At 36.2% G+C, this 25,279-nt stretch overlaps 1 protein-coding gene across 1 annotated transcript in view; it reads right to left on the reverse strand.

The window, feature by feature from the left end:
• LOC136853207 (uncharacterized) overlaps positions 1-21,187 on the reverse strand; it is a 29,263-nt gene extending 8,076 nt beyond the window's left edge. Inside the window, exons 1-7 of the mRNA XM_067128966.1 lie at positions 21,050-21,187; positions 17,369-17,562; positions 12,946-13,003; positions 9,672-9,859; positions 3,140-3,289; positions 2,806-2,881; positions 1,829-2,031 (exon numbers count right to left, since the gene is read on the reverse strand). Coding sequence (XP_066985067.1) covers positions 1,829-2,031; positions 2,806-2,881; positions 3,140-3,289; positions 9,672-9,859; positions 12,946-13,003; positions 17,369-17,548 — 855 coding nt within the window. The 5' untranslated portion in view covers positions 17,549-17,562; positions 21,050-21,187. The remainder of the gene's footprint in view (positions 1-1,828; positions 2,032-2,805; positions 2,882-3,139; positions 3,290-9,671; positions 9,860-12,945; positions 13,004-17,368; positions 17,563-21,049) is intronic.
• Between the last annotated feature and the right edge of the window lie 4,092 nt (positions 21,188-25,279).

A 25,279-nucleotide genomic window follows, 5' to 3' on the forward strand; every position in this document is an offset into this window, starting at 1 on the left:
GCATAAGAATAAATATTTAACTTTCTTTTGAATTCACAATAAATAAAGGAAGGCTGTGGGTAAATAATTTGCCATTTTGACATCTCTTTTACTCACCACTTGGGCAAGCTTTAACCTTCCTTTGACTGAGTGATCTGCCCCAAGGCCTTAATTCCAGGTGCTGTCCTATGGAGATTAATCCCTGCCAACACTGGAGTGACTCCAGAAGAGAAAGCGAGCTGGCCCATAAAAACTGGCCCCCTGTGCTGGCTCCATGACACCTGGGCATGAGTGGCCTCACAAGGTGTCCCACCCACCAAACACCACGTGCAAGTCCTCTATAGAAAACGGAGTGCCAGTGAATAAACGTCGCCTGGGCGGAGCAAAATCTTAATCCTCCGACCTTACAAAAGGACGTCACACGGGCAGATTGCTCTCGAAACCTCAGAACAATCAGAGACATTGGATGCCCTATCCAGGACACTTGCAGTCCTCTTGCTCTTGCTCCTTTCGAGCTGCCCATTGCTCTTCCCCATGTGGCTGGTCTAGAAGCCTGAGTTACTTTTATGGTAGACCCTTTTCTCTATTAACCTCCATCACTGGCGCCCTTAGACGAGGACACCCCATCTCCTGAATAAGGTAATGTACCCTAATTAAGGTTCTCTAAGTCAGTCACGTACTCTATTATTCTCTATCACTATTTTATTTTCCCTTCTCAGTGCGAATTACCTCAGTAAGACCTGTGTTCTAAAGTAAAGTGCGTAGCATATCAACGTAAGTGTATTAACCAGTGTTGCCGAATGGAGTAGCTTGGCACCATAAGTGCAACCCCCTCGATTCCTCTAATTATGCTGTCGACTCATTAAGTAACCGTTGCATTCTCGATTGTAGATAGGAGTGCTTGTTGTGGAACCATCTCATCATCTTGTGTGTGCACAGTGGCCTAACCACTGTATCTTCCACTGTGGTGCCCTTTGTAGTGGGCCCCCCTTGTGTTTCATCTTGGATCATTCATCTATTGTATATTTGATTGTTCAACAGGATTCTGTTCCCCTGTCCATTATTATTCCCAATTCTTCTGATCAATGTGCTTATTGTAAATATAATTAATTACATGAACCTTAAGTGTTTACCCAATCACTCCCCCATTTGAAGAAGGGCTTAAGCTGACATTTTCTAATATGCTTTTTTTCTGAACCCAGAACTAAAGTCAGATGCTGCTGCCACCGATGCCCCCATGGTAAGCTGCTGTGAATCTTCAGTTAAAACCATTCAGTGGCCTTAATTCAGCCAAGTTAACCCCTGGGCCAGATCAAAACCATATCAATATATATGGTTGCCTGTGCCTCAAATTTGAAAAATCAGACTGGTAGTCTCAAGTTACATAAACTTTTATTTGTTTTTGAGTTCCGTGACTATTTAACTATGGTCTTCACTACATATTTTGCCTATGGTACGATCTCAGTTCAACTGTTTTCATTTGACATCATGTGTACATGATACACCCAAAATATCACAAATTCACCTTCTGACCTTCAGGTTAAAAAAAAAATATATAGAATATAACCATTTCACGTTGCTTTGTCCATTTCTCCATTTGAATATCCAGATCTATCACTTACATTTCTGTCATTCTGTGAGATTTTCTTGCTTTCAAGAATCAAATGCTTTTGTTTTCACATCAATTGAATTGTGGCCTGGTTCTGTATCCAGGTATCACAGTGACAGCTTATTTATATAAACCTCCTAACAGGATGTAGCTACAAAAGTAAGTGTATTACAAGGAAATATTTTTCAATACATGCTTTCGACAGTAACTGATACTCTTTACTGTAAGCATCAAACTAACCTCGTGGTTGGTGTCATCAGACAAGATCAGTGTTCTGTTACGATACCAAGCCACATCTGTTAGAAGTCCTTGGTAGCCACAAGGCAGGATAACACTGCCTCCTACAGGAACCTGAGCTGAGAGAGCATATTGGTAGATTCGAGGAAAGTAGGCCATCTCATTATCTTCATACCTGCAGGTTGCCCCTGGAACACCACTCCAATCTGCGGGAAATTTGGGTTTTGTTCCTTTACTATGATTATTTTGGGAAAATTGGTAGAGCATAAATGGTTTATCAGTTGTCCTGTGAAGGGATTTATGCATACACAGATATGAAAATCACAAATGTTATCAATCACTCTTAATGTATATCATTTAGATCACTTACAAAGGCTATGCAACCATATGCTGAAGATAGTTATCTGATACAAAAAGCCTATGCAAATGCTAAAACAGGTTGAAAATCACAAGTGCCCAGTAAATACTTCCATTCTGTAAAATCCAATTTCTTACTTTGCTTTAGGCATAGATGATGTTCCATAAATCTATGCAAAGACTCATAAATAATGTATAACAGATGGCAATACACAAGAAAAGAAATGCTATGACCTCTAGTGCTAATGTGCCTAAAATTAATGTGGTCTTATTCTGTTGTTTTCATTTTTTCTCATACAAATTATGTCAACTAATACATCACCTAAAACACTTTCAGAGTGGCAGTACATCAGAAAAATGTTGCTGAGGGAATTTTATGAATGAAATAAAAACAAAGTGAACCTACAATGCTGTATAGTGTTCTCTAAAGGCCGTGAATATATTTTTCCTTATGTAATCCTTGCAAGGCTGCCAAATGGGAGACTTGGTTAACAGTCCATTTGTTAATTAATTCAATTTCCGAGCTGAAAACAATGAACTTCCAGTGAAAGAGGTTCGCGTCTCCCTTTACATAACAATTAATTGAAGGGCTTTGCCATTAATTCAGTTAGTGAATCACTTACCTACTATAATGACGGAGTAATTACGATGCCAGTTGTTACTGCTATTAGGTATATCTAACTGCAGTCGATAGAGTCCCTATAGATAAATTGAAGAAGAAAAATTAAGGGATGGCTAAGCATAATAGGGATAAACGCAATAGCTGTGGGTTTTCAATTGCTGTTCTGAAACACTTTAAGATCCTGTCTAATTTCTCAAATCCAAAATTTCAAACAAACAATGCGTATCCCAAAGCCCTCTTCATAAATAACAAAAACAAATCGCTACCCAAAATGCACTGAGGAAATGTTAGACAACCAAGAATTTTCATTACTCCAAATGGCTTTTATAACTTACGGCATCACTGATAGCAGCACAATCGAAATAGACCATAGTTGAAATAAGGACGCGAGAGACTGATGATGAAGATGATGATGACGATGGTACTGCATGAAAACTTAGTGACGGTGTACTGTAGGCAGAAGTACCCCCACTGTTATTGCTACTCTGTAAGACAGAAAGGTAGAAAATAATGTCACTATTTAATAGCAATGCACTACACTTGGGTCTACGAGATAATGTGAAAACCATAGGCATTGCTTTAGTTTAAATAAAAGATGAAAAGCGATTGTCCACTATATTGTAGTGCGAAGAGGAGTAATAATATTGCTGAACGACTGTGATCTTGTCGAGTCATGTGCATTCGCTTCATTTGAGAAGGATTTAACCGTATTCTCAACTCTGTCCATTTTAAAAACTGATCTCCCTACATAGCTTTTTATCCTTAAAAAAAAAAAAAGAAGAGAAACAGAAGGAAGGAAAGAAAGACGGAAGACTGCCAGAGAGGAACATTACATTGACAGCTGTTTAGTGAATGTTATGTTTGTAAGAAGGTTTACAACTCTTCTTCCGTAGCTTCTCAAACCTTCTTATAAGCCCGCTCAGGATTACTATACTGTACTTCATTCCTGTGTAATTAAGGACTCTTTAATGTCTTGGTCACGTTTTCTTCTAAACAAAACGTCAGTCACCTCCAAGGAAAAATCAACTCAAGACCCCTTTTCCCATTTTACTGATGTTTGTTTGTTTGTTTTTTTCTGCAGTAAGTCGAGGATGAATGGTCCTGTTAGCTTATTTCTCTGGTCCTCATCATCTCCACATTCCTTATGTATAGTTATGAAGGCGCTCCTATTTTGCCCCATATAGCATAAGACAAGCCCCATTTATTTGTGGGCTGATGTTAAGAATATTATGAAAAAAGAAACTTGTTCTTCTGTGCCATTATATTTTCAGCTGGTATGTTTATAATCTGTCTTTTCTAAACTGATTCATCCATATGTCCATGCATTCACTACTTACCTACGATTATATAAGAAGAATATATCAAATATTTGTAATATTTTCTCGTAGTTTGATAGTTTTGTGTTTCACTAAATGTTCAAATGACGGCATTCATATTTTTAGCGTTCGTCCGGGGTCGGTTTTATTTTTTATTCTTTGCCTCACAGAACTTCTTGCAGGTTCACGGCCGTGATTACATGTTTGGGGCTTGGCAAAGTGTGCATTTTGTCTCAGTGGAAATACCAGCTTTCAAACCGTGGTCCTTCACATTCTTTTGTTGACAAGTTTCCTTGTACATTTTTCTTCCTTATGTGTGGCTCTTGACATTTAGAACATTTTCCTGCATGACATTTGCCAGGAAAAATGACACACTTGTGCAGCTTGCCATCACGCGTTGCTAGATCCCGTTATGTCTGTGGAGAAAAGTTGACGATGTTTTAGTTTTAGTGCCTCTTGGAAGTTACTTTCGTCTCCACTGGATATTTCAAAAGCGGCTTCTTGTCTCTCATAATATATTCTACGATATTCTTTTGCTCGTCGTCTCCGGGACATTAGCTATCATACCGTAATGTTTATTTCTTCCCCTTGTTATGATCTTGCTCTGTGCAGCTCTTACGTTTCGCCTCTTGACGACAACAGGTTTTCTGCTGTCAATAGGGTCAGCTGATTTTCAAGAATTCATTCTTACTAGTTCTCATTTATCTAACTTGGAACCAAATTTCCCATTTTTCTTAATCACGGCTTCCATTTTGTTTCCATCTCCATGAACTTCTCCATTGTTCGGATTTTTGTCATCAATTTTGCGACAAAGTCTGCAATCTAATTTTTCTGCTGCATTAACATGTGAGTATTCTAGGGTTTATTTCCCGGGATCCCGGACAATTTTCAGGGTTTAATAATCCCGGGATATTTTTGCAAATCCCGGAAATGCAGAGATAAAATTTAAGTACACAAATAGGGACAAATTAAATTGACTGCAGGATGGTTGTGGACTTGTTGTTCTGTTTATATTTTTATATACTGTAAATACAGACAATTTCTGTCATTATCCTTATGATAATAATCATCAAACATACCTAATGATAGATGCCTAGATTATGTCACTGTTTTGATATTTATATAAAATACTTTATATTTCCAGTGAATTGTATTTTCCCATCAACAGCATCTTGCTAAAATTGCTAAAATCTTGTAAAATTGCTAAAATCTTGTAATTTTCAAGTTGCAACGCTTTTGCAGGATAAGGCCTGTCAAATAAATCCCTGGAGGGAAGATAAAGCGTCAGTTTCAGTGTTTCCAGTGTGTATTGCAGTAACTAAATCTATAGGGGACAGGGCCATAAAACCGTGACAAAATAATCATGTATAAGTTTGCAGATTTTTCAAGAGGAACATATTCCTTCTTTATCATGTGGAAACGTAGTATTACTGTTTACCTAATGCTTTATTTTGTATATTTGGGACGGTAATCACGCGAAGCAGTCCCAACAGAGTGTATGCTTTGAACAAGTTTGCAGCAGGTTTTGAACAAGAAGTGTTTGTGATGAGTGACTGCAGCCCGTGTGGGGTGAGGTATCGTCCACTGTGTCGTGTTATATAAGATCTTATTATATGAGAAACTTCTTATTCATCTAGTTCATGTTATAAATAAAGAATGCATACGTTTAATTTTTCTTCGTTTATTTTTACTACATTTTCTGTCATTAAGTACTCTTTTCATCTCACTGAGTATAAACGAAAACAAATGTTTTTTTTTTATCAATGATAAAGAACTATAATCTATTTTTCATTCGCACTGGAATTTGGAAGCAGAACAAAAATAAAGTAATAAACGAAGCATATTTTAGCTCTTGTTCTTATTCCTCTTACTTTGTTGACAAACAAAGTGTATGCTGTAATTAAACATTGGGTGAAATTAATAAGACAGTCAATCTACAGTAATATTTCTGCATATCTAGTAATAAGAAGCACATCAAAAACCTGAAAGGGGAACAAGGTATTATGTGTAATTTTAGACAATTGAAAATCCCGGGAATTCCCGGGATCCCGGGATCCGGACTAATTATATCCCGGAATCCCGGGACAAAGAAAAAGCTCCCAAATGGCAGTCCCTACTTGATGTGACCCGCTCTCGTACATTCCTCGCACTAAATATGATGATGTCACAGACATGTTGATTTATTCCTGTCATTCTGAATATTACTGGTGCCGTTTCATTACAGTGTGTGCTTCCATTGGTTGCTAAGATCACATGCGAGTCAGTTTCCACTCCCCAGTGTAAACCGCCAAGAACATAAGTTCAAGTACTGTTTCTGGTTTTCATATTTATTCAGTACATCATGAACTTCACTGTATCCATTTCCCTTATTATTGCATTTTCCATACTAAATTATTTTCCCTTTTCTTGTTGCCAATCAAAGTTTCATGCTACTTCTCTTTCATTTCATTCACTGGCCGTTAAGATGGCAATTTTGTTCCCTTAGTTTTAGTTTTCTGTGAAAGAAAACTGTTGAGATGGCTTTGTCTGTCCGTCCGCACTTTTCTGTCAGCCCTCAGATCTTAAAAACTACTGAGGCTAGAGGGCTGCAAATTGGTATGTTGACCATCCACCCTCCAATCATCAAACATACCTCATTGCAGCCCTCTTGCCTCAGTAGTTTTTATTTTATTTAAGGTTAAAGTTAGCCATGATCGTGCGTCTGGCGACGCTATAGGACAGGCCACCACCGGGCCGTGGCTGAAAGTTTCATGGACCGCGGCTCATACAGCATTATAAGCTGTACAGAAATCTCGTTTGCGCTGAAGAAACTTCGGCGCATTTTTGACTTGTTTCTCTTCGCACTGCTAGTTTTGAGCCCCGCCCATGGGAACCCTCACGGCATCATTCCTTAAATCTACTTTTCTTCAGTTATCTAACAGCTTTAATATACCTCGTCGCAGGCAGTAAAAAACAAAAAAAAAACCTGCCTAGGTACCGGATGGTATAATTAGCATGTGTTAGTAAATATCAGTTTTGACGTTATATTTTTGGTTTTAATATTTTTTCAACTCCATCTTATAGTTCTTCATTGTTTCTTTCATTATGCCTAGACCGATTTTATCCTAGATGATATTTTTGCGATTTGGGTCACCAAGCAGGGAGGGGGCCATTGGAGAAGAGGAAGCCAGCCAGTCCCTTCGTGCGGTACCCCAGGAGGCCAGTGCAGTGGGCTCATGGGCAGCAGTTACGACGATCAACTACATAACATGACCACCGCCCTTCCCCCGGCTCGGAAATTTGTCATTTTCAGCCATTCTATCGTTCACCCTCATTCCAACTACTTACAATAAATTCCAGAGCGTTTCGAGACATCGGCGTCTCCTCTTCAGTGTGGCAAATGCAAGCAGGTTTACACAAATTATGGATCTATAACAAGAAACTTAGTTTACATAAAATTGTCAAAAATAAAACATGACGAAAAACGACGCTAAAACTGAAAATAGTTAATCTCACAGGAGTAAATGATTTAAACACAAAATTTTCAAGAATAAGATAGAGGCTAAAACTGCGAATGATCTTCTTCCTTGGCTGGTTTCACAGAGAGATGAAAGCATACAACCAGTCAAAGGAGCCACATCCTCACTATTATTCTTGGCTGCGTGTGTGTGATGTTATTCGTATTTCACTACACCACTTGTTTTAGAAGAAATACACAATCCAAAGCCTAAGATTATTCTTTTATCATGTCAAACGCCCTCTGCATTCGTAAAGCCGAATATCACAGAAATTCAGGCTGTCAACATAAAGCGATCCACAGCATAAAGAAAGAGAAGTACACGGATGGATCCACCGTTGTAACTGGGGATAACACCCACAGTTGCACTAAGAAGTAACAGGCCTACCAGTTACAGGTGATGGATAGCAAGGGTGAAGAAAGGAATGGAAATGAAGGTAAAGTAAAAGGCTAAAATGTGGTTGCAGGTAGGGGCACTTCCATCCTACAAGGCTGAAACTGAATATGATTGATGACCTTGGCTTTGAAGAGGTATTTGTCTACCCTGGCTCGTCTGCGTGTCATCTGCAAATGGACAAGACCCTAAGGAATGCTTTTATTAACATGTTCCCTCAAAGGACAACTGCGTAGTTTTAACCTCTTCATCTTGCTATTGAGTCTCTTGAACAAAAATGGTCGATTTATTTTTGACTGTTGTAAGTTCGGTTTCAGTGTTTATCATAATACTGATATATTTTCTCACTATTATTTCAACACTTTTGTACCCTTGCCCGTGTACTTTTTATGTAAACCAAGTTTCTTCTTCAGGAACATTGTGTGACGGTATCGGTAATTTCCACACTCAAGAGGAGACGTGATGTCTCGAGACACTCTTCCATATTCCCTCTTCCTCGGATTTGTGCGTTTTCATGATCACTACTGGTCAACATTGGGCTCCTGACATCGATCAGAGTGTGTGAACAGCAGTGCATGACTTGACTAACCCCTGATATATAACAATGTTTATTTTCTTTTCACAGAGTCAGGACAATAACAGAATGTGGGCTTCATGACTACTGGAGAAAGAATGCATTTCTCAACTCCTTAAGGTTGCCATTCAAGCGGCTCTCTCGTGGACTAAGTTTTTGTAATTACTTATGAATGAAATTTTGCTATGTTACACTTGAATTCATTCATCATTATTAATATATTTTACCGACAGACAAACAAGCAAAAATAGTGTTTTTGCCTTACGATTATGTCACAGGTTTCTTCTCTCACCATCTCTCCTTCAGATTTCTTAATGACCTCCTCCAGTCTACCTCTGCCATTCACATTTCTCTTTCATACCTTAGCCATCATTTGTCGGTCCCATTCAGTCTTGAATTACTATTTATTCATCAGTAAGTGATGATCGTGGAAATATATTTCAAAGAAGGCCCTGTAACCTTACCATAAGCAGTATCTTCAAGGCGTTCATGTTTCCACACCCATCTAATCTAATACTCTATTCCTTGAGTCTCTCACACACTTCAAATATGGCCCTAAAATTTTGGCGTTTTGTCTCAAAATGTGAGTTACTTTTATCCCTACTACTAAAAACTGATTTTATCTTTACCCATCCATGCTTAAGCTATGCTTGTCACATTCTGTTTTCTTTTATTTGCTTAGTGACAAATGGAATCAAGTTGTTTTCACGATCATCGCTGACTGGCCTGAAGATCAAATCATGAAAGGCCCTTTCCATAACAAGACCCACTATTGCACTGAGCTGAAAATGAGAATACCTCCTCTTCTCATGCAGCCTTGTAACTGCTTCCCAAACTTACATGTGGGGATTAGTAAGCCTCCGATAGCTGCTAAGTTCAGTGACTGTTTCTAGCTTTTCACCTACTGCTAAGTTTTTCATTCTATTCGATTACCATAGTTCCCACCCCTTCTTCAGGGTGACACCATACTTTTAACTTTTGCATTAATAAAAACTTACTGTGATCTGTGGGGTCATTCATCTTTAAGATGAAAAAGCTAAATTGCTATGAGATTCAGAAAACAACTGGTTCTTTTTTGGTAACTCACCTGCTGCAGTAGAACATTGTTCTTATACCATCTAATGTGGGTACCGGAGGGAACATTCACTCTTTCCTCCAAGAAATCATCTTCATGAAGTCCAACAAACCGTTGCTGCTGGTGGATCCGGTTAACCCAGGGAATTTCCTCGGCAGCTGGTGCCTGTGGTGGTGCCGGCGTTGTAGCAGATGCAGCAGCTGCTTGAAACGAAGTCTTTGTTGCTATTTTGTTCAGGAGGTTGCAAGAAGAATGAATAGCTGTCGATCATTTTTTTCCTAAGATTGTTCTGTCCCGAAAGGAGTGTTATCTTTTTGCATCCTGTTTATACCTTTCTTACAGCACACTACTCCAAGTATTAGGGCTGTCAAGTTACTGAATACGCGATGGATTATTATTATTATTATTATTATTATTATTATTATTATTATTATTATTATTATTATTATTATTTGTGTCGTTCCCCATGTAGAGTTTCCATGTTACAATTTTGAGAATACGTAAGATTCTGGAACTTTAGGGGGATATCATAATTTCATATTGATGCTTATTTTTCAGAGTATATTTGTCTAGTCAGATGTTAGTGAGATTCTCATATATATATATATATATATATTTATATATATGTGTGTGTATGTATATATATGTATATGTATATGTATATATATATATATATATATATATATATATATATATATATATATATATATATATATATATATATATATATATATTAACATAGAAACAGCACTTGGGAAACGACACAAATAATAATAATAATAATAACAATAATAATACTAATAATAATAATAATAATAATAATAATAATAATTATAATAATAATAATAATTATAATAGTATTAAAAAATCACGTATTTAGCAGTTTGACAGCCCTAATACTTGGGTTAGTGCGCTGTAAGAAGGTATAAACAGGATGCAACAGGGTAACACTACTTTCAGGACAGAACAATCTTAGGAAAATATCGACAGCTATTCTTCTTGCAATATTCGGGAACAAAATTAACACGCCTTTAAATGTAATATTATATATATATATATATATATATATATATATATATATATATATATATATATATATATATATGTATATATGTATATATATATACTCATATATATATATATATATATATATATATATATATATATATATATATATATATATATAAAATTTAAAGGCGAGTCAATTATGATTTTCCTAGAAGTTTTACACAGTCAGTTTGTTAATGATATTGCACGTGGTCTGAGTCGACCTGGATCATGTAGTGTTTACCGTGTGTAAGTGTGTGTGTGTGTGTGTGTGTGTGTGTGTGTGTGTGGCAGAGCTTTCGAGACCTAGAGGCGGCCATATAAGTAGCAGCCGTGGTTGGCAAAGCAGACGAGACCGGAAGGAAGGCAAGGCAGGTCCCAAGTGTCGTCACCTCACGCAGACAGAAGAAGAGTGCAGCAGCGCTTTCAGTTCTACATAATGGTTCTAGTGTGTCGCTTCAAGAGAGGAGCCGTTCTAAGGGAAATCTCTAACAGCTGTTGTAATTAGTCATCATTAAGTGTGGTAGCTAACTAGATTTTCATTTATACTTCGCGTGAAATTACCTCAGACACAAAGCATTAGCTACTGCTCTTAACGAACTTTACCTAACACCTTTGTGTGACAAGGGCAAAATTATTTAGATACAGCAAGCACCACACGCGATGTAGTAGGCTACCTAGAAAAAACATTGGTGTAGAATTGGGAATCTTTGCTAACTTAATGCTGGCTATTTGCTGCAGCTTAATCCTACCCTTGCTAAATATCCTGAAAAGTAGCTCAAATAAAATATTTCATTTCTTCGCAAAAGTGCATTTGTTATTAAGGGATCGATACAATATGTATGCTGACAACAATACTGATAAAACAAAGATAGTAATTTAATGCCTAAAACTAGAACATCGGATAACCTTGAAAATAAAGGAAGTGAGAGATAAAATGAGATTAGAGCCGATGAAAATTTGGAAAGAACCTGTAACTAGTCATGATATTATTGAGGAATAGTGTGAAGAGGAAAATGTAGGCTTATTTACCGCAAAGAAAATGGGAAGAAAGCAAGCGTGAATGTTGGCTGTATGGTGAACAAGATGTCATCGACGGTAATGAAAACAGCAGTTTTGATGCCTTCGAAATGCCCACAATGGAAGAGAGGACCCATTATTTTGTGAATGAGTATCTATCTGGGAGGGACGTTCATCTTGGCAATGTAACTAAAATTGACAGACTTGGAGAATACGCCAAAGCTTGGTTAATAGAATTCATCTTATATCAAGAGAGGTTGAGCTCCATTTGAATCTGAGAAAATAGAAATAATGAGTTTTAGGGTCTTTTAAATGTTTAGAAACAATGATTTCTATCACAGGTTCTCTTAAGATATAATTTAGTGAAAGACTGGGAAATGCAGACTAAACAATGTAGGCTACAGGCTGCATAAGATTTGAAAATCGAATAGACTGACTCTGTATTCAAAAGAGATATCTTAGGTTCGTATGCTGCGATCTGCTCTGCTACACGGACGTGAATCATGGTTGACAACGATCCTGTATTTTAGAGTTGTCGATTTGGGAATAAAACTCTAAGAGGAAGATTAGGCCTCAGATGGCAGGATAGTGTGAGAGATGCTACCGTAAGGAAAATGACCAAAGTTCCTTAAGTAAACAAGATAATGATGAAAAGATGACGGAGATGATTTGGACATATCATTCGCACCATCCAGGGGAGAATAGCGCTTGATGGTGTCTACAGGCCTCCAGTGGACACCGGAAGAGTTGGAGGACACATCTGCTTACATGAGAAATGAGACAGGAGGTGGATGTCAATGGAGATTGGTGGAAGTGAAAACAAGGCAAAAACAAGAGTCAAAACAAAGCGTAACACGTGAGTGGAATAAGGGCGATGTCCAGCAAAATGAAAGAAGAGCTGAGCAATATTGGAGGCGATGCGGTGCTGGTTGATGTATATATATATATATATATATATATATATATATATATATATATATATATATATATATATATAATACATATAGATATAGATATATAACGGTGGATTATGAATCACTTTTTTTGAAAATGATTATCCTCTATACGACCAAGTGCACATGTACATTAAGTATCGGGCATGACATAAGCAGCGATGTGGGATAGGGTGGGGAGAGAGAGAGAGAGAGAGAGAGAGAGAGAGAGAGAGAGAGAGAGAGAGAGAGAGAGAGAGAGAGAGAGAACTTTCGAGTAAGATTACCTGCCATGACGATCTGCACGGTTCTCTTTCCTTTGCTTTTCCTCCATAGACTGCCAGACTAAATTGTCGGCGTGGGAAGCATTTTGGGAGGAGAAAGCAGCATTTATGAGAAGGTCAAGATTCGATTCGGGTAAAAGTTAAATTTTAAACAGGAATTTTTCCTGTGTGTATGTGAGTAAGACAAAATTTGTCCAGTCTTAAGGGTTCACTCGATATGGTCTTGAAGCCCAGTTCGCAACCTCGCTCAGAGTCTGCATCGACCAAACGACTATATGTACATATTTACACACACACATGTATAGTATATATATACATATATATAATTTCGATGAAAAACTTTCCTTTTTAATCTTATGTTTTCTTTGTCACAATACTTTTCTTCACTCCGGTCTAATCTGTATGGTAAAAGAATTTCGCCTTCATTCTAGAAAATGAAATTAGCAGTTGTATATGAAACTATCTCTAACTGACTGCATCTAAATAGGTTTTTTCAAAAGATTCTTTAAAAATGACCCAGATGTTTCAGCAAAACAGTGGATTCATTCAAAAGTATAGTTACTCATGTTTGTGCATTAGAGTGCAATAAAGACACAAGCCTCTCTCTTAAATAGTCGTTGTTGACCTTTCTGGATTGAGAACACGAAGAAAAGTATTGATAGGTGCAAAATGAATCAGTTTTGAAAATGCACAAATTTGCTGCATCTATTTGAACCAGGAGAATCATACAGTGAACTGAATTCAAAGTACTGGCGTTGAAAGTGGTCACCCAGTACAGCACGACTGTACAGTAATTCGTTCTCTTTTTACTAGAAAAAAACTGAGGTAAGAATATGGCCATCAAAATTACCTTCAGTATGAAGATCAAGTACAGTACATCTCTTATATTGTGTATATATATATATATATATATATATATATATATATATATATATATATATATATATATATATATATATATATATATATATATATATATATATATATATTTATATATATATATATATATATATATATATATATATATATATATATATATATATAAAATATATATATATATATATATATATATATATATATATATATATATATATATATATATATATATATATATATATATATATATATATATATATATATATATATATATATATATATATATATATATATATAAGGATACAGGCAGGACAGCAAATCAGTCAGACATATCAAGGATTGAGGGCAGTGGAAACAGACTGGTACATAAAAACATCTTTATTTTTGCCGACGTTTCAAGACAACAAGTCTCATTTTCAAGGCTGCAATAAAAGAATAAATATTGAGAATACATATAAAATATACAAAAATCTCTTTAAAAAACATTTGTACATAACCATAGTTCATGCGTTGCTGGGGGTACCAACCTATATAGAAGGGAGAAGGAGGGCGACTGGAATACGGGCAAGTGAAAAGCAAGGAAGACGGTTACGACAGGTAGAGAGGGGTGGAGGAGTTTTGGGCATTCAACAATGGTACTGTCTGTTTGATAATTAACGATTCCAGAATAGAGAGTGCTAGCTCGGAAGAGGCCCTTGTAATGATTTTAAATTGATCGTATTCAATGTAATTACCACATTTTTTGGCATGCTCCCTGATATTTGAAAATTCAGGATTACTTAGTTTATTGCCCGTTCGATAGCTCACACCTTTGTGAGAATCGGCGCGAACCTTAAGAAGTCTTTTGGGTGCAACCCACGTAAGTTCCTCGAGAACACCGAGGACAATCATATTTATATACTACCCCAGACGTCATAAGGTCGCTTAAACGGTCTTTAATACTGAATAAAGAACCAATTTTCAAAGGATTCTTTGGAATTAGATTAATTTTGACGGCTCCATAATGCCTAGAAATAATTTGAGAAAGCTTTTGGCTAAAAGTTTTATCATGTACAAATGGAACACTGGCATAGACTTCAAGTTTGGGAACAGTTGGAATCTTGTACTTTGGCATGAAGTTGTCCTCTAATATTTTCCGCACATATTGAAAGAATAAGTTTGATGGAAAATAATTGTTGGTGAAAAACAATGTAAAAATTGTATTTCCTTATTAAAAACATGCCAGTTCGAGGATAAATGGAAGGCTCTATATAAAAGAGTGGACAAAGCATTTAGTTTAAAATTAAAAAAGCAGCTACTATAAAAGTTGGATCCTAAACCAGTAAAAGTGGGTTTCCTCCAAACACTCGTGTTAAAACAGTCTGATTCTCGTGAAACTGAGACATCTAAAAAGGATAACTTATTATCCTGTTCAACTTCAATACTAAATTTTATATTCGGATGTCTACTGTTAGCGAAATCGAGGAATGCTTCAGCATCAGACCGAGATCTAAACAAGGTAAAAGTATCATCTATCTACAACCTTTTGTAGAATAAAGGGGAAATACTGAGAGGGCAGCTGTCCAGCAACTGCTCCTCGAAGTGACACATAAAAATATTTGCGAACGTTGGGCCCAGAGGGGAACCCATCGCCATCCCATCAATTTGTTTAAAAGCAGTGTTATTAAAAATAAAGGCAGTGTCCAGCACAGCAAGTTCAAGGAATCGTCTAAAATCATCGGAGTTAAAATTATGGAATAAGGTATTAGGATCCGGAAATAATTTACGCATAATAATGTCAATGGTCTCTTCAACAGGAACATTTGTGAATAGAGACTCGACATCAAGGCTAGCCATAACTAAGTCTGAGTCTTGAGGGAGAATGGCGTTCTTGAACAAGTAAGAGTTCGTCAACGTATATTCATTTCTGGTGAGAGGTTCTAAAAGAGGGACCAGAAATTTTGCCAATTTATAATTAGGGGTGTCGTAGGCTGTCAGAATAGGCCTCATAGGAACACCTTCCTTATGAGTTTTAGGGAGACCATATAAGACACCGAAAGAACCACCTGTGCTAAAAAGAGACCGATATACCTCTTCAGAAATAGCTTTATTCTTTTTCTGGTTTAGGATCCAACTTTTATAGTAGCTGCTTTTTTAATTTTAAACTAAATGCTTTGTCCACTCTTTTATATAGAGCCTTCCATTTATCCTCGAACTGGCATGTTTTTAATAAGGAAATACAATTTTTACATTGTTTTTTCACCAACAATTATTTTCCATCAAACTTATTCTTTCAATATGTGCGGAAAATATTAGAGGACAACTTCATGCCAAAGTACAAGATTCCAACTGTTCCCAAACTTGAAGTCTATGCCAGTGTTCCATTTGTACATGATAAAACTTTTAGCCAAAAGCTTTCTCAAATTATTTCTAGGCATTATGGAGCCGTCAAAATTAATCTAATTCCAAAGAATCCTTTGAAAATTGGTTCTTTATTCAGTATTAAAGACCGTTTAAGCGACCTTATGACGTCTGGGGTAGTATATAAATATGATTGTCCTCGGTGTTCTCGAGGAACTTACGTGGGTTGCACCCAAAGACTTCTTAAGGTTCGCGCCGATTCTCACAAAGGTGTGAGCTATCGAACGGGCAATAAACTAAGTAATCCTGAATTTTCAAATATCAGGAGCATGCCAAAAATGTGGTAATTACATTGAATACGATCAATTTAAAATCATTACAAGGGCCTCTTCCGAGCTAGCACTCTCTATTCTAGAATCGTTAATTATCAAACAGACAGTACCATTGTTGAGTGCCCAAAACTCCTCCACCCCTCTCTACCTGTCGTAACTGTCTTCCTTGCTTTTCACTTACCCGTATTCCAGTCGCCCTCCTTCTCCCTTCTATATAGGTTGGTACCCCAGCAACGCATGAACTATGGTTATGTACAAATGTTTTTTAAAGAGATTTTTGTATATTTTATATGTATTCTCAATATTTATTCTTTTATTGCAGCCTTGAAAATGAGACTTGTTGTCTTGAAACGTCGGCAAAAATAAAGATGTTTTTATGTACCAGTCTGTTTCACTGCCCTCAATCCTTGATATATATATATATATATATATATATATATATATATATATATATATATATATATATATATATATATATATATATATATATATATATACATATACTTTTACTATGAGGGAATTTTAATTTTTACGTATAGGCTACCAATTTTTTCATTAAGAATGCTACGAAGAAATATTTGTGATAGATTATCTTCAAGTTTTTGCATGAAGTTTTATTGCTGCAGGTTTGTAAACAGGAAATTTTCATTGAATTCTTAATTACAAATGATAAACTGCATGAAAGCTGTATGAAAAATCTACGTCATATATGATGAATTCATAAAGAATGTATGGGGTTGTTCAATGGCTATATACGGAAGCAGATTTCGCAGCCGTCTCTGTAAGAGAATTTTCACTTTTAATTTCAAGCTAAGGACAGCAAAATGGTTAACAAAACGTGCAACATGTAAGGAGAAAAGTTTTCGATAATCAATTACCTTTTGAACTGGCTGCTGGAAAAGTGGTAGTGTGTTACAGGAAGGTGGCGCTGGTTGGCTAAGCTTTGGAGGCGTGAAAGAAGCACGGGTGAGTTCGGAGAAAATGGGAAGTTCGTGTCCTTGGGTCCAGCTGTAGGCCACAAATGGCAACATAGATGCCAGGCACACGGACAAGAGCATGGCGCCAGCTGCAGCTGCATCATATGAAATAACAGTAATTATTTATTTACATGAACACTTTATGCAACTAATGAGAGCCCATATGGTTTCTCCCCTCCTCTTTATATATATACAGTATATATATATAAATATATATATATATATATATATATATATATATATATATATATATATATATATATATATATATATATATATAATATAATATATATACATATATACATATATATATATATATATATATATATATATATATATATATATATATATATATATATATATATACATATTATATATATGTACAGTATCTTATATATTAGGAGGAACAGGATAGCCGGAAGACGTGGTAACATTGTAGACATTATTATTTCTTAAATCATAACAGAAGAACAGTCGAACTTTTGGGGAATACATAACATTTCCCATCATCATGGCACTTAACTCATCTACAGAATGACATAAAATAAAAAGAAACAGTAAGAAAACTATACTGACTGACTAGATCTTAAAGTATTAAAGCGGCTATCATTAATAACACTTCAAAATACAAAATAATGTAAAGTAAAATGTACGATGAAAGTATTCAAAAAAGAATGTAAAACGAACTTAACTGCAAATCAAAAGTTACACAAGAGCAATGGCTAAGTAAGAAGAGATTACAAACTAAACAGCTGGATACTAAAAAAGAAACGTGATTATTCAGAATAATAATAATAATGAAAATGTGGTACAAAATACCAGAAAACCTACTACCCACGTCTGTAGTTAAAAGATATATATCTGGGCGAGTCAAGATCAAGACTCAAGAGAAGGCGGCGACTGGAGGAGGGCGAAGGGTAGGGTAAGCGTTTGAACAACAAAGCATGTACAGTACAGTACATTACAGTACAGTACAGTACATTACAGTACAGTACAGTACAGTAGTATAATGGAACAGAGGTGGTTTGGCTACTGAGTGTCGGCGATTGTTGTTTGGCATGGAGGGACTCTAGAAAGGGAAGGGAATGGCTATTTTTTATTTGGCTAAGTATTTGAAAATCACATAGAGTACTCTGTGTGACGGTGGCAGGATATGGCAAGAAGTCTAATGGCACTATTTTCTTTTTTGCTTAAAGCTAAGCCTGTACGGTGGCTGACACCCCTATGAGAGTCGATGCGTACCTCAAGTAGGCGCTTGGTGCATCCCAGCATAAGTCCCAAAATTACATTTAGGACAATGAAACTTGTAAACTATACTGCCCTAAAATGGAAGATTGCTGTATCTGCAAAAATACAAAACTGAGAAAAAGGTAGATACTGCAGTTTTCCCTTGCCTTACTACTATTTTTGCAGATACTGCAAATGGAACCCCTAGATACTCGTGGAAAGCATTGAAGGGTGCTGCTATAGTATGACATCTACTGAGCTGTACGCGACCTACCAAAATTAGGATGCTATCTACCAAACAACCCAATTAAGGCCTATGGCAATTACTTCCTCAAACTATATGCAAAACTATTTGATCCCTTTAGGGGCTAGTACTAAACTCGGTGAAACAGTGATTCACCTGCACTGTTTCGCCGTGTTCAGTACTAGCAGCCCTGAGGGGTCAAATGTAGAAAATGGATGGTAGATATCATCTACTGAAGAATCATTCTGATACTGCAGTAACGTGTGTATTTTGTGTTTCACGAGCCCAGCAGGTGGCACATCTCAATTTCGAAAATGTTGCAGATATTGCAGTTTTCCATTTTAGGGCAGTACACAGAAACGCATCACTTCTGGGAGAGTCTTTAAAGCAAAACAGTCTTCCAATTGTATGAGGTTAGTAAAAGTCAATCTGAAGTCAACCTACGGATACAGATGGCTCAAGAGTGACGATAATTTGCGTTTAAAGACAATTATTAGTGAAGGGTAGAGAAACCTACATGATCTTTTTGGGTACGGTGCAAACTACAGTTTTTGGCTTAAAAATATTGTCTAAAAGTTCTTTAATGATTTTACTGAACAAGTTCAAGGGATAACCAATATTCTTAAAATAAAAAGCCTGACTTACCAAGTGAAAGTTATTCCAGTTGGAGCAAAGGGAAAAGGCTCTATGAATAAGAGTTTGCAAGAATTAACCTTGACCATCAGGGGACAATGACTAAAAAAGTTCACCCCAAGGCCGCTAAACGTTTTCTTTCTAAAAAGGCCAGTCGCAAACTTTCCCTCAGAACGAGAGACCAAAATACCTAAAAAAGAAATGCGGCCATTACATTCTTTTTCCATAGTAAAACTAATATTAGGATGAAAAGAGTTGATAAAATCTAAAAACAACTGGGCATGAAATTCATCAGTTAAAAGTAAAAAAGCGTCATCTACTGTAGGCCTACATATCGTCTATAAAATATGGGTTTAAAAGTATTTGGGCGCTGACTCCAGAGTATTACTTCTAAGTGACTTCTAAAAATATTAGCGAAAGAAGGTCCCAAGGGGAAGCCCATGGCCATGCCATCTGTTTGCTTCAAAACTTTCCCTTTAAAATAAAATGTGTATCTATGATCGAAAGTTCCAAGAGTTTTTGAAATGATTTCTGGTAACACAGCAGTAAATAAAAGTAATAACAACTCCCCCCAAACAACCCCAGTCCTCTTGGAGCTGGATGTTGTTGTATCTTAGTTCCTGCCTGACAACGCCGTCGACACAGGCCAAACGAACCCTGTCGAGTGAAGTGAATGGAAACCACACTCTGACTACAACAAGAATTGTGAAAGAGAAAAACTCTGCCCAAAAAACGTACAAGATTCCCTGAGACATCATTCTGCTCAGAATGACTTTTTTCTTTCATTTCCCAAAATATTTGCATAAACTCGAGTTACACCTTGTACACAACACTACACAAGTGTGTATATATAACTGTCTGCTGGTGTGCTGTATATATATATATATATATATATATATATCTGTATATATATATATATATATATATATATATATATATATATATATATATATATATATATATATATATACAGCACAATTGCAGCAGACAGTGATAGTATATATATATATATATATATATATATATATATATATATATATATATATATATATATATATATATATATATATATATATATATATATATATATATATATATATATATATATATATATATATATATATATATATATATATATATATATGTATATATATATATATATATATATATATATATATATATATATATATATATATACAGCACACCAGCAGACAGTGATAGTTTCCTTAAATCAAGTTCCTTACCCTGGCTCTATATATACTATACGCAAGCTGTACCATCATAAAAAGTAATTTCTTATCTGGGAATTACTGACGATATATATCGTAATCAAGCTAACTATTCTTTTCCTGTCAAACTCTCCTGCAAGTCTTTTTTTTCATTACAAAAGATGAGTTCTCTAAACTATATGGGTTACAAATGAGAATTTTAAATAACAAGTATTAAGGCAATGAAAATGCTTTTTGGCATCTACTCACCAAAAAGGCAGGCTTTGCAGAATTTCGACAGATATTTGACTTCCTATGCCACAGACGCGAATGGAAGTGAGGAGGCCATACGATGCGTAGACCTTATATATTCGTCTGAATGATTGGATAATCAGATGACGCTTGTTTTCTTCCAAAACTTTCATCAGGAGTGACGTCTGAATCTAGCAAATGACTGTAATTCCATATTATCCTCCGATTTGGACAGCGGCAAAACCCAAGTTTTCAAGAGTTCCAAATTGCGCTTTTCAATTACAGTAATCCGTGAAGGAAGCCCTGGTAAGCGTCAATCAGCTGATGACGGCATTTGTGAAATGGTGAACTTTTCGTTGCAATCCACACAATATCAAAAGCACTGAAAAAAAAAAATTAAATAGAATTTAATTACCATATAGTTTATTCGATTTGAAATGGCTGATTTGTCTCTCGTCAAATAATATATTTTTACACCATATTTTCTGTCTCTTCAGATGTGTAGATCTTACAGCCTCAAAATTCCTATAATGTAGTAGGCTATATATATATATATATATATATATATATATATATATATATATATATATATATATATATATATATATATATAAGAGAATTCTGTCCCACACAGTACGAAATCTGCCTTAACTTTCCATATTTCCGCCATGAATGGATTTCTAAGTGCCTATGAAACATAATGAAATCTTTGCATATATAGTATTGAGAATTACTGTACTTATATTGGCCCCTTTTTCCCTCGTTTTATTCCACTTTCGCTGTTACTTTTATCCTTTTCCTTCTTTCCCTTCATTTCGTCTTGCTATTGCTTTTTACAAATGGAACCGTTCAGGTAGCAGTGAAGGCAAAGGATCCAAGAGCAAATTGCTGAAAAGAAATTCTTTTGCAACAAAGAAGATGCAGATTCAGCCTCTGGTGGCATATACAATATACCATCTCAAGCTGTCCATTTCCATTTGCAATAGCTGCTTGAATCTCACTTGGAGGCAGCGGTTTTCTCCTCTACATTCTTTTTACTTCACACGCCTTACAGGAACGATTTTGTCTGAGGCACTAAGGTGAATTATTACGATGTAGAAGACAAACTCTGGGGATTCGCATCACCTTTGGCGCGAACCGTTGGTAACTGGGCAGACTCGTCACCTAACCCATTCGGTAATCTTATAGAGCAGGTACCTATTTCAGTACTGAGTAAAATCCGACACAATTAAAACATTTTTATTTTTAATTCATTCATAAAGCTAATAATTAATACTCCAATTCCCTACTTCCATTTGTTTGTATGTTAATCGACCTCCATAGTGTTCACTCACAGACGCAGACCGCCTTTGTGATATTGCCAGATCAGCAATATCATTCCTCTCACTGGGCATCTATTCTACCACATAATCAAAATCATTGAAATCTTCAATTATCCTTGCAAACCTACCATCAATGCTTGTAATTCACTGCAAATGTACCAACAGTTGGTGATCTGATTTCTTGACAAGATTCACTCTGTACAAAAATAGTCTTAAAGATTTCAGACAAAACCTTAATGCAGCTTGTTTGCTTTCAGTCATGGAATATGTTTCATGAACAAAAGCAGTTACCTGTTTCCACTCAAATCCATTCACTACCTACTCTTGCATCAAACATCCACTTTTCAAATAACTTCTAGCATCCCTGTATAGTTCAAGCATTCTGGCATACTGACTATAATCTGGATATGCCAATTCAACATCCTTTACAGCCCCCCCTCTCAATCTCTCAAATGCATTTGTCAGTCTTTCATCCCATTTCAAAATAGTGCTCTCTTTGGACCTGTCCATTTAGTTACAGTTTGGCTATTCCCAAACAATCATTCATAAACTTCCTTCCAATTCTATAATCTCAAAAAATCCTCTGAGTTCTTCACTCTTCTTTACAAATTTATGAGCCTTTTTCAATCCAGTTCGCCTACTCTAATTGAAAGTGGTGCTCTATTTCCTCAGTTACGGAGAATATCATTTTATATGCAACAGCATTTGTTTCATTATTAACCTGACATAGAAATGGAGATGTTATGGGTTAAGTTTAGTGTTAAGTTAACTTAAATACATGTATGTGAATGTTAACGATCAACGTGTGTAAATGCATAAATATTTGAAAAAATATCTCTTGTTCCCCAAAGTGACCCCAAGAATAAGCAAATCCACCATAATAACATATTTTATTAGCATCAGATTCCTTGCACATGAATTGGAGGGAACACTAGAGTAGCGAACAAAGCAACCTACACAAACTCAAAATTCTTCGGGGCAAACTTACCAAAAAACTTTCTTTTCTAGCCTGTTCATCCTACTTGGTCTTGAAGAAAGTTAGCAGGCACTCACTGCATGAATGTATGGTATGTTTCGGAAGAACATCACAGTGACAACTAGTATTTAAAAAGGTGGGATTAGAGAAGGATAACTTCACAACAGTCCAAGGATAATGGGTGATGGACTACTTCCAGGATGAAATTTTAATGCAAGTTCAAGCTACGAGTCGGAAGGCGAAGAAAAATCATGCTCAGCTGACAAAAGAAGGGAGAAACACTCCTGTGCAAAATTAACCCACAAAAGAAAAAAAGAAAATATGAACCCGAATGAAGAATGTGAAGATTGAGAAAACTGCTTACAATATTAGGGCACAGCAGGAAACAAATGAATCCCCACTCAAGTTGAGAGAAAATCATCTTACAAAACTCACCCACAACAAAGGGGAAGGAATAACTTCACAGCTTCATAGAACTTGTCCCACAAAGGAGGTGAAGAGAATTACAAATTTTCCCCGCAAGAGGGAGCAGAGCAAAAACTGTCGTGCATTGCACTCAGCTCACAACAGGGAAGAAAAGTTTTTGCCCTGCCCTTCAAAAAAAAAAAAAAAAAAAAATGGGGGTGGGGCGAGGAAACAAATCTTCTGCCTACCGATACCATGGGGACACACGTGGATATTCTTTGCAGTGGTGCATACGAAGACCAATCCAATCCACTAGAAGTTACATGATGATTCCCTCGCAGCAATGTGTAGCCTACACTATGAGCTATAACAACAGCAATCATTCTTTTCTGACTGAAGCAAACCAAATCATGAGTGTCTAATAAAAGCACATAGGGCCTTGGTAAATGCATCAGAAAATGAACAGCCTTGTCACAGACTTAGTCTAGGAAACCCAGGTTGCAATCCATCCAAACTTATGATGAAGACTCGTGCACAATATCTATGACCCAGAAACTTACTGAGAATGGCAAGCAGGCGGAAAACACTTAGTATATAAAGTATCTTTGTCTAGGAGAAATGATGTTTATCTTTAAGTTACTTTCACTCGATTGAATTAATTGCACAGTATTGGAATCTCAGAGAAAGTCAAAGTGAATAAAAGGGGGAAAGGGGAAGGGATACTCAAGAATCCCAAAAATGAAAGTGTTCATTAAGTAGGAAACTTATGTACAAACGAAGGTGCAAAGCACAAAGGCGGTCTGCGTCTGTGAGTGAACACTATGGAGGTCGATTAACATACAAACAAATGGAAGTAGGGAATTGGAGTATTAATTATTAGCTTTATGAATGAATTAAAAATAAAAATGTTTTAATTGTGTCGGATTTTACTCAGTACTGAAATAGGTACCTGCTCTATAAGATTACCGAATGGGTTAGGTGACGAGTCTGCCCAGTTACCAACGGTTCGCGCCAAAGGTGATGCGAATCCCCAGAGTTTGTCTTCTACATCGTAATAATTCACCTTAGTGCCTCAGACAAAATCGTTCCTGTAAGGCGTGTGAAGTAAAAAGAATGTAGAGGGCGAAAACCGCTGCCTCCAAGTGAGATTCAAGCAGCTATTGCAAATGGAAATGGACAGCTTGAGATGGTATATTGTATATGCCACCAGAGGCTGAATCTGCATCTTCTTTGTTGCAAAAGAATTTCTTTTCAGCAATTTGCTCTTGGATCCTTTGCCTTCACTGCTACCTGAACGGTTCCATTTGTAAAAAGCAATAGCAAGACGAAATGAAGGGAAAGAAGGAAAAGGATAAAAGTAACAGCGAAAGTGGAATAAAACGAGGGAAAAAGGGGCTAATATAAGTACAGTAATTCTCAATACTATATATGCAAAGATTTCATTATGTTTCATAGGCACTTAGAAATCCATTCATGGCGGAAATATGGAAAATTAAGGCAGATTTCATGTACTGTGTGGGACGAAATCTTTTATATATATATATA

This window comes from Macrobrachium rosenbergii, chromosome 1 (genome assembly GCF_040412425.1).
Source record: "Macrobrachium rosenbergii isolate ZJJX-2024 chromosome 1, ASM4041242v1, whole genome shotgun sequence".
Taxonomy (NCBI): Eukaryota; Metazoa; Arthropoda; class Malacostraca; order Decapoda; family Palaemonidae; genus Macrobrachium; species Macrobrachium rosenbergii.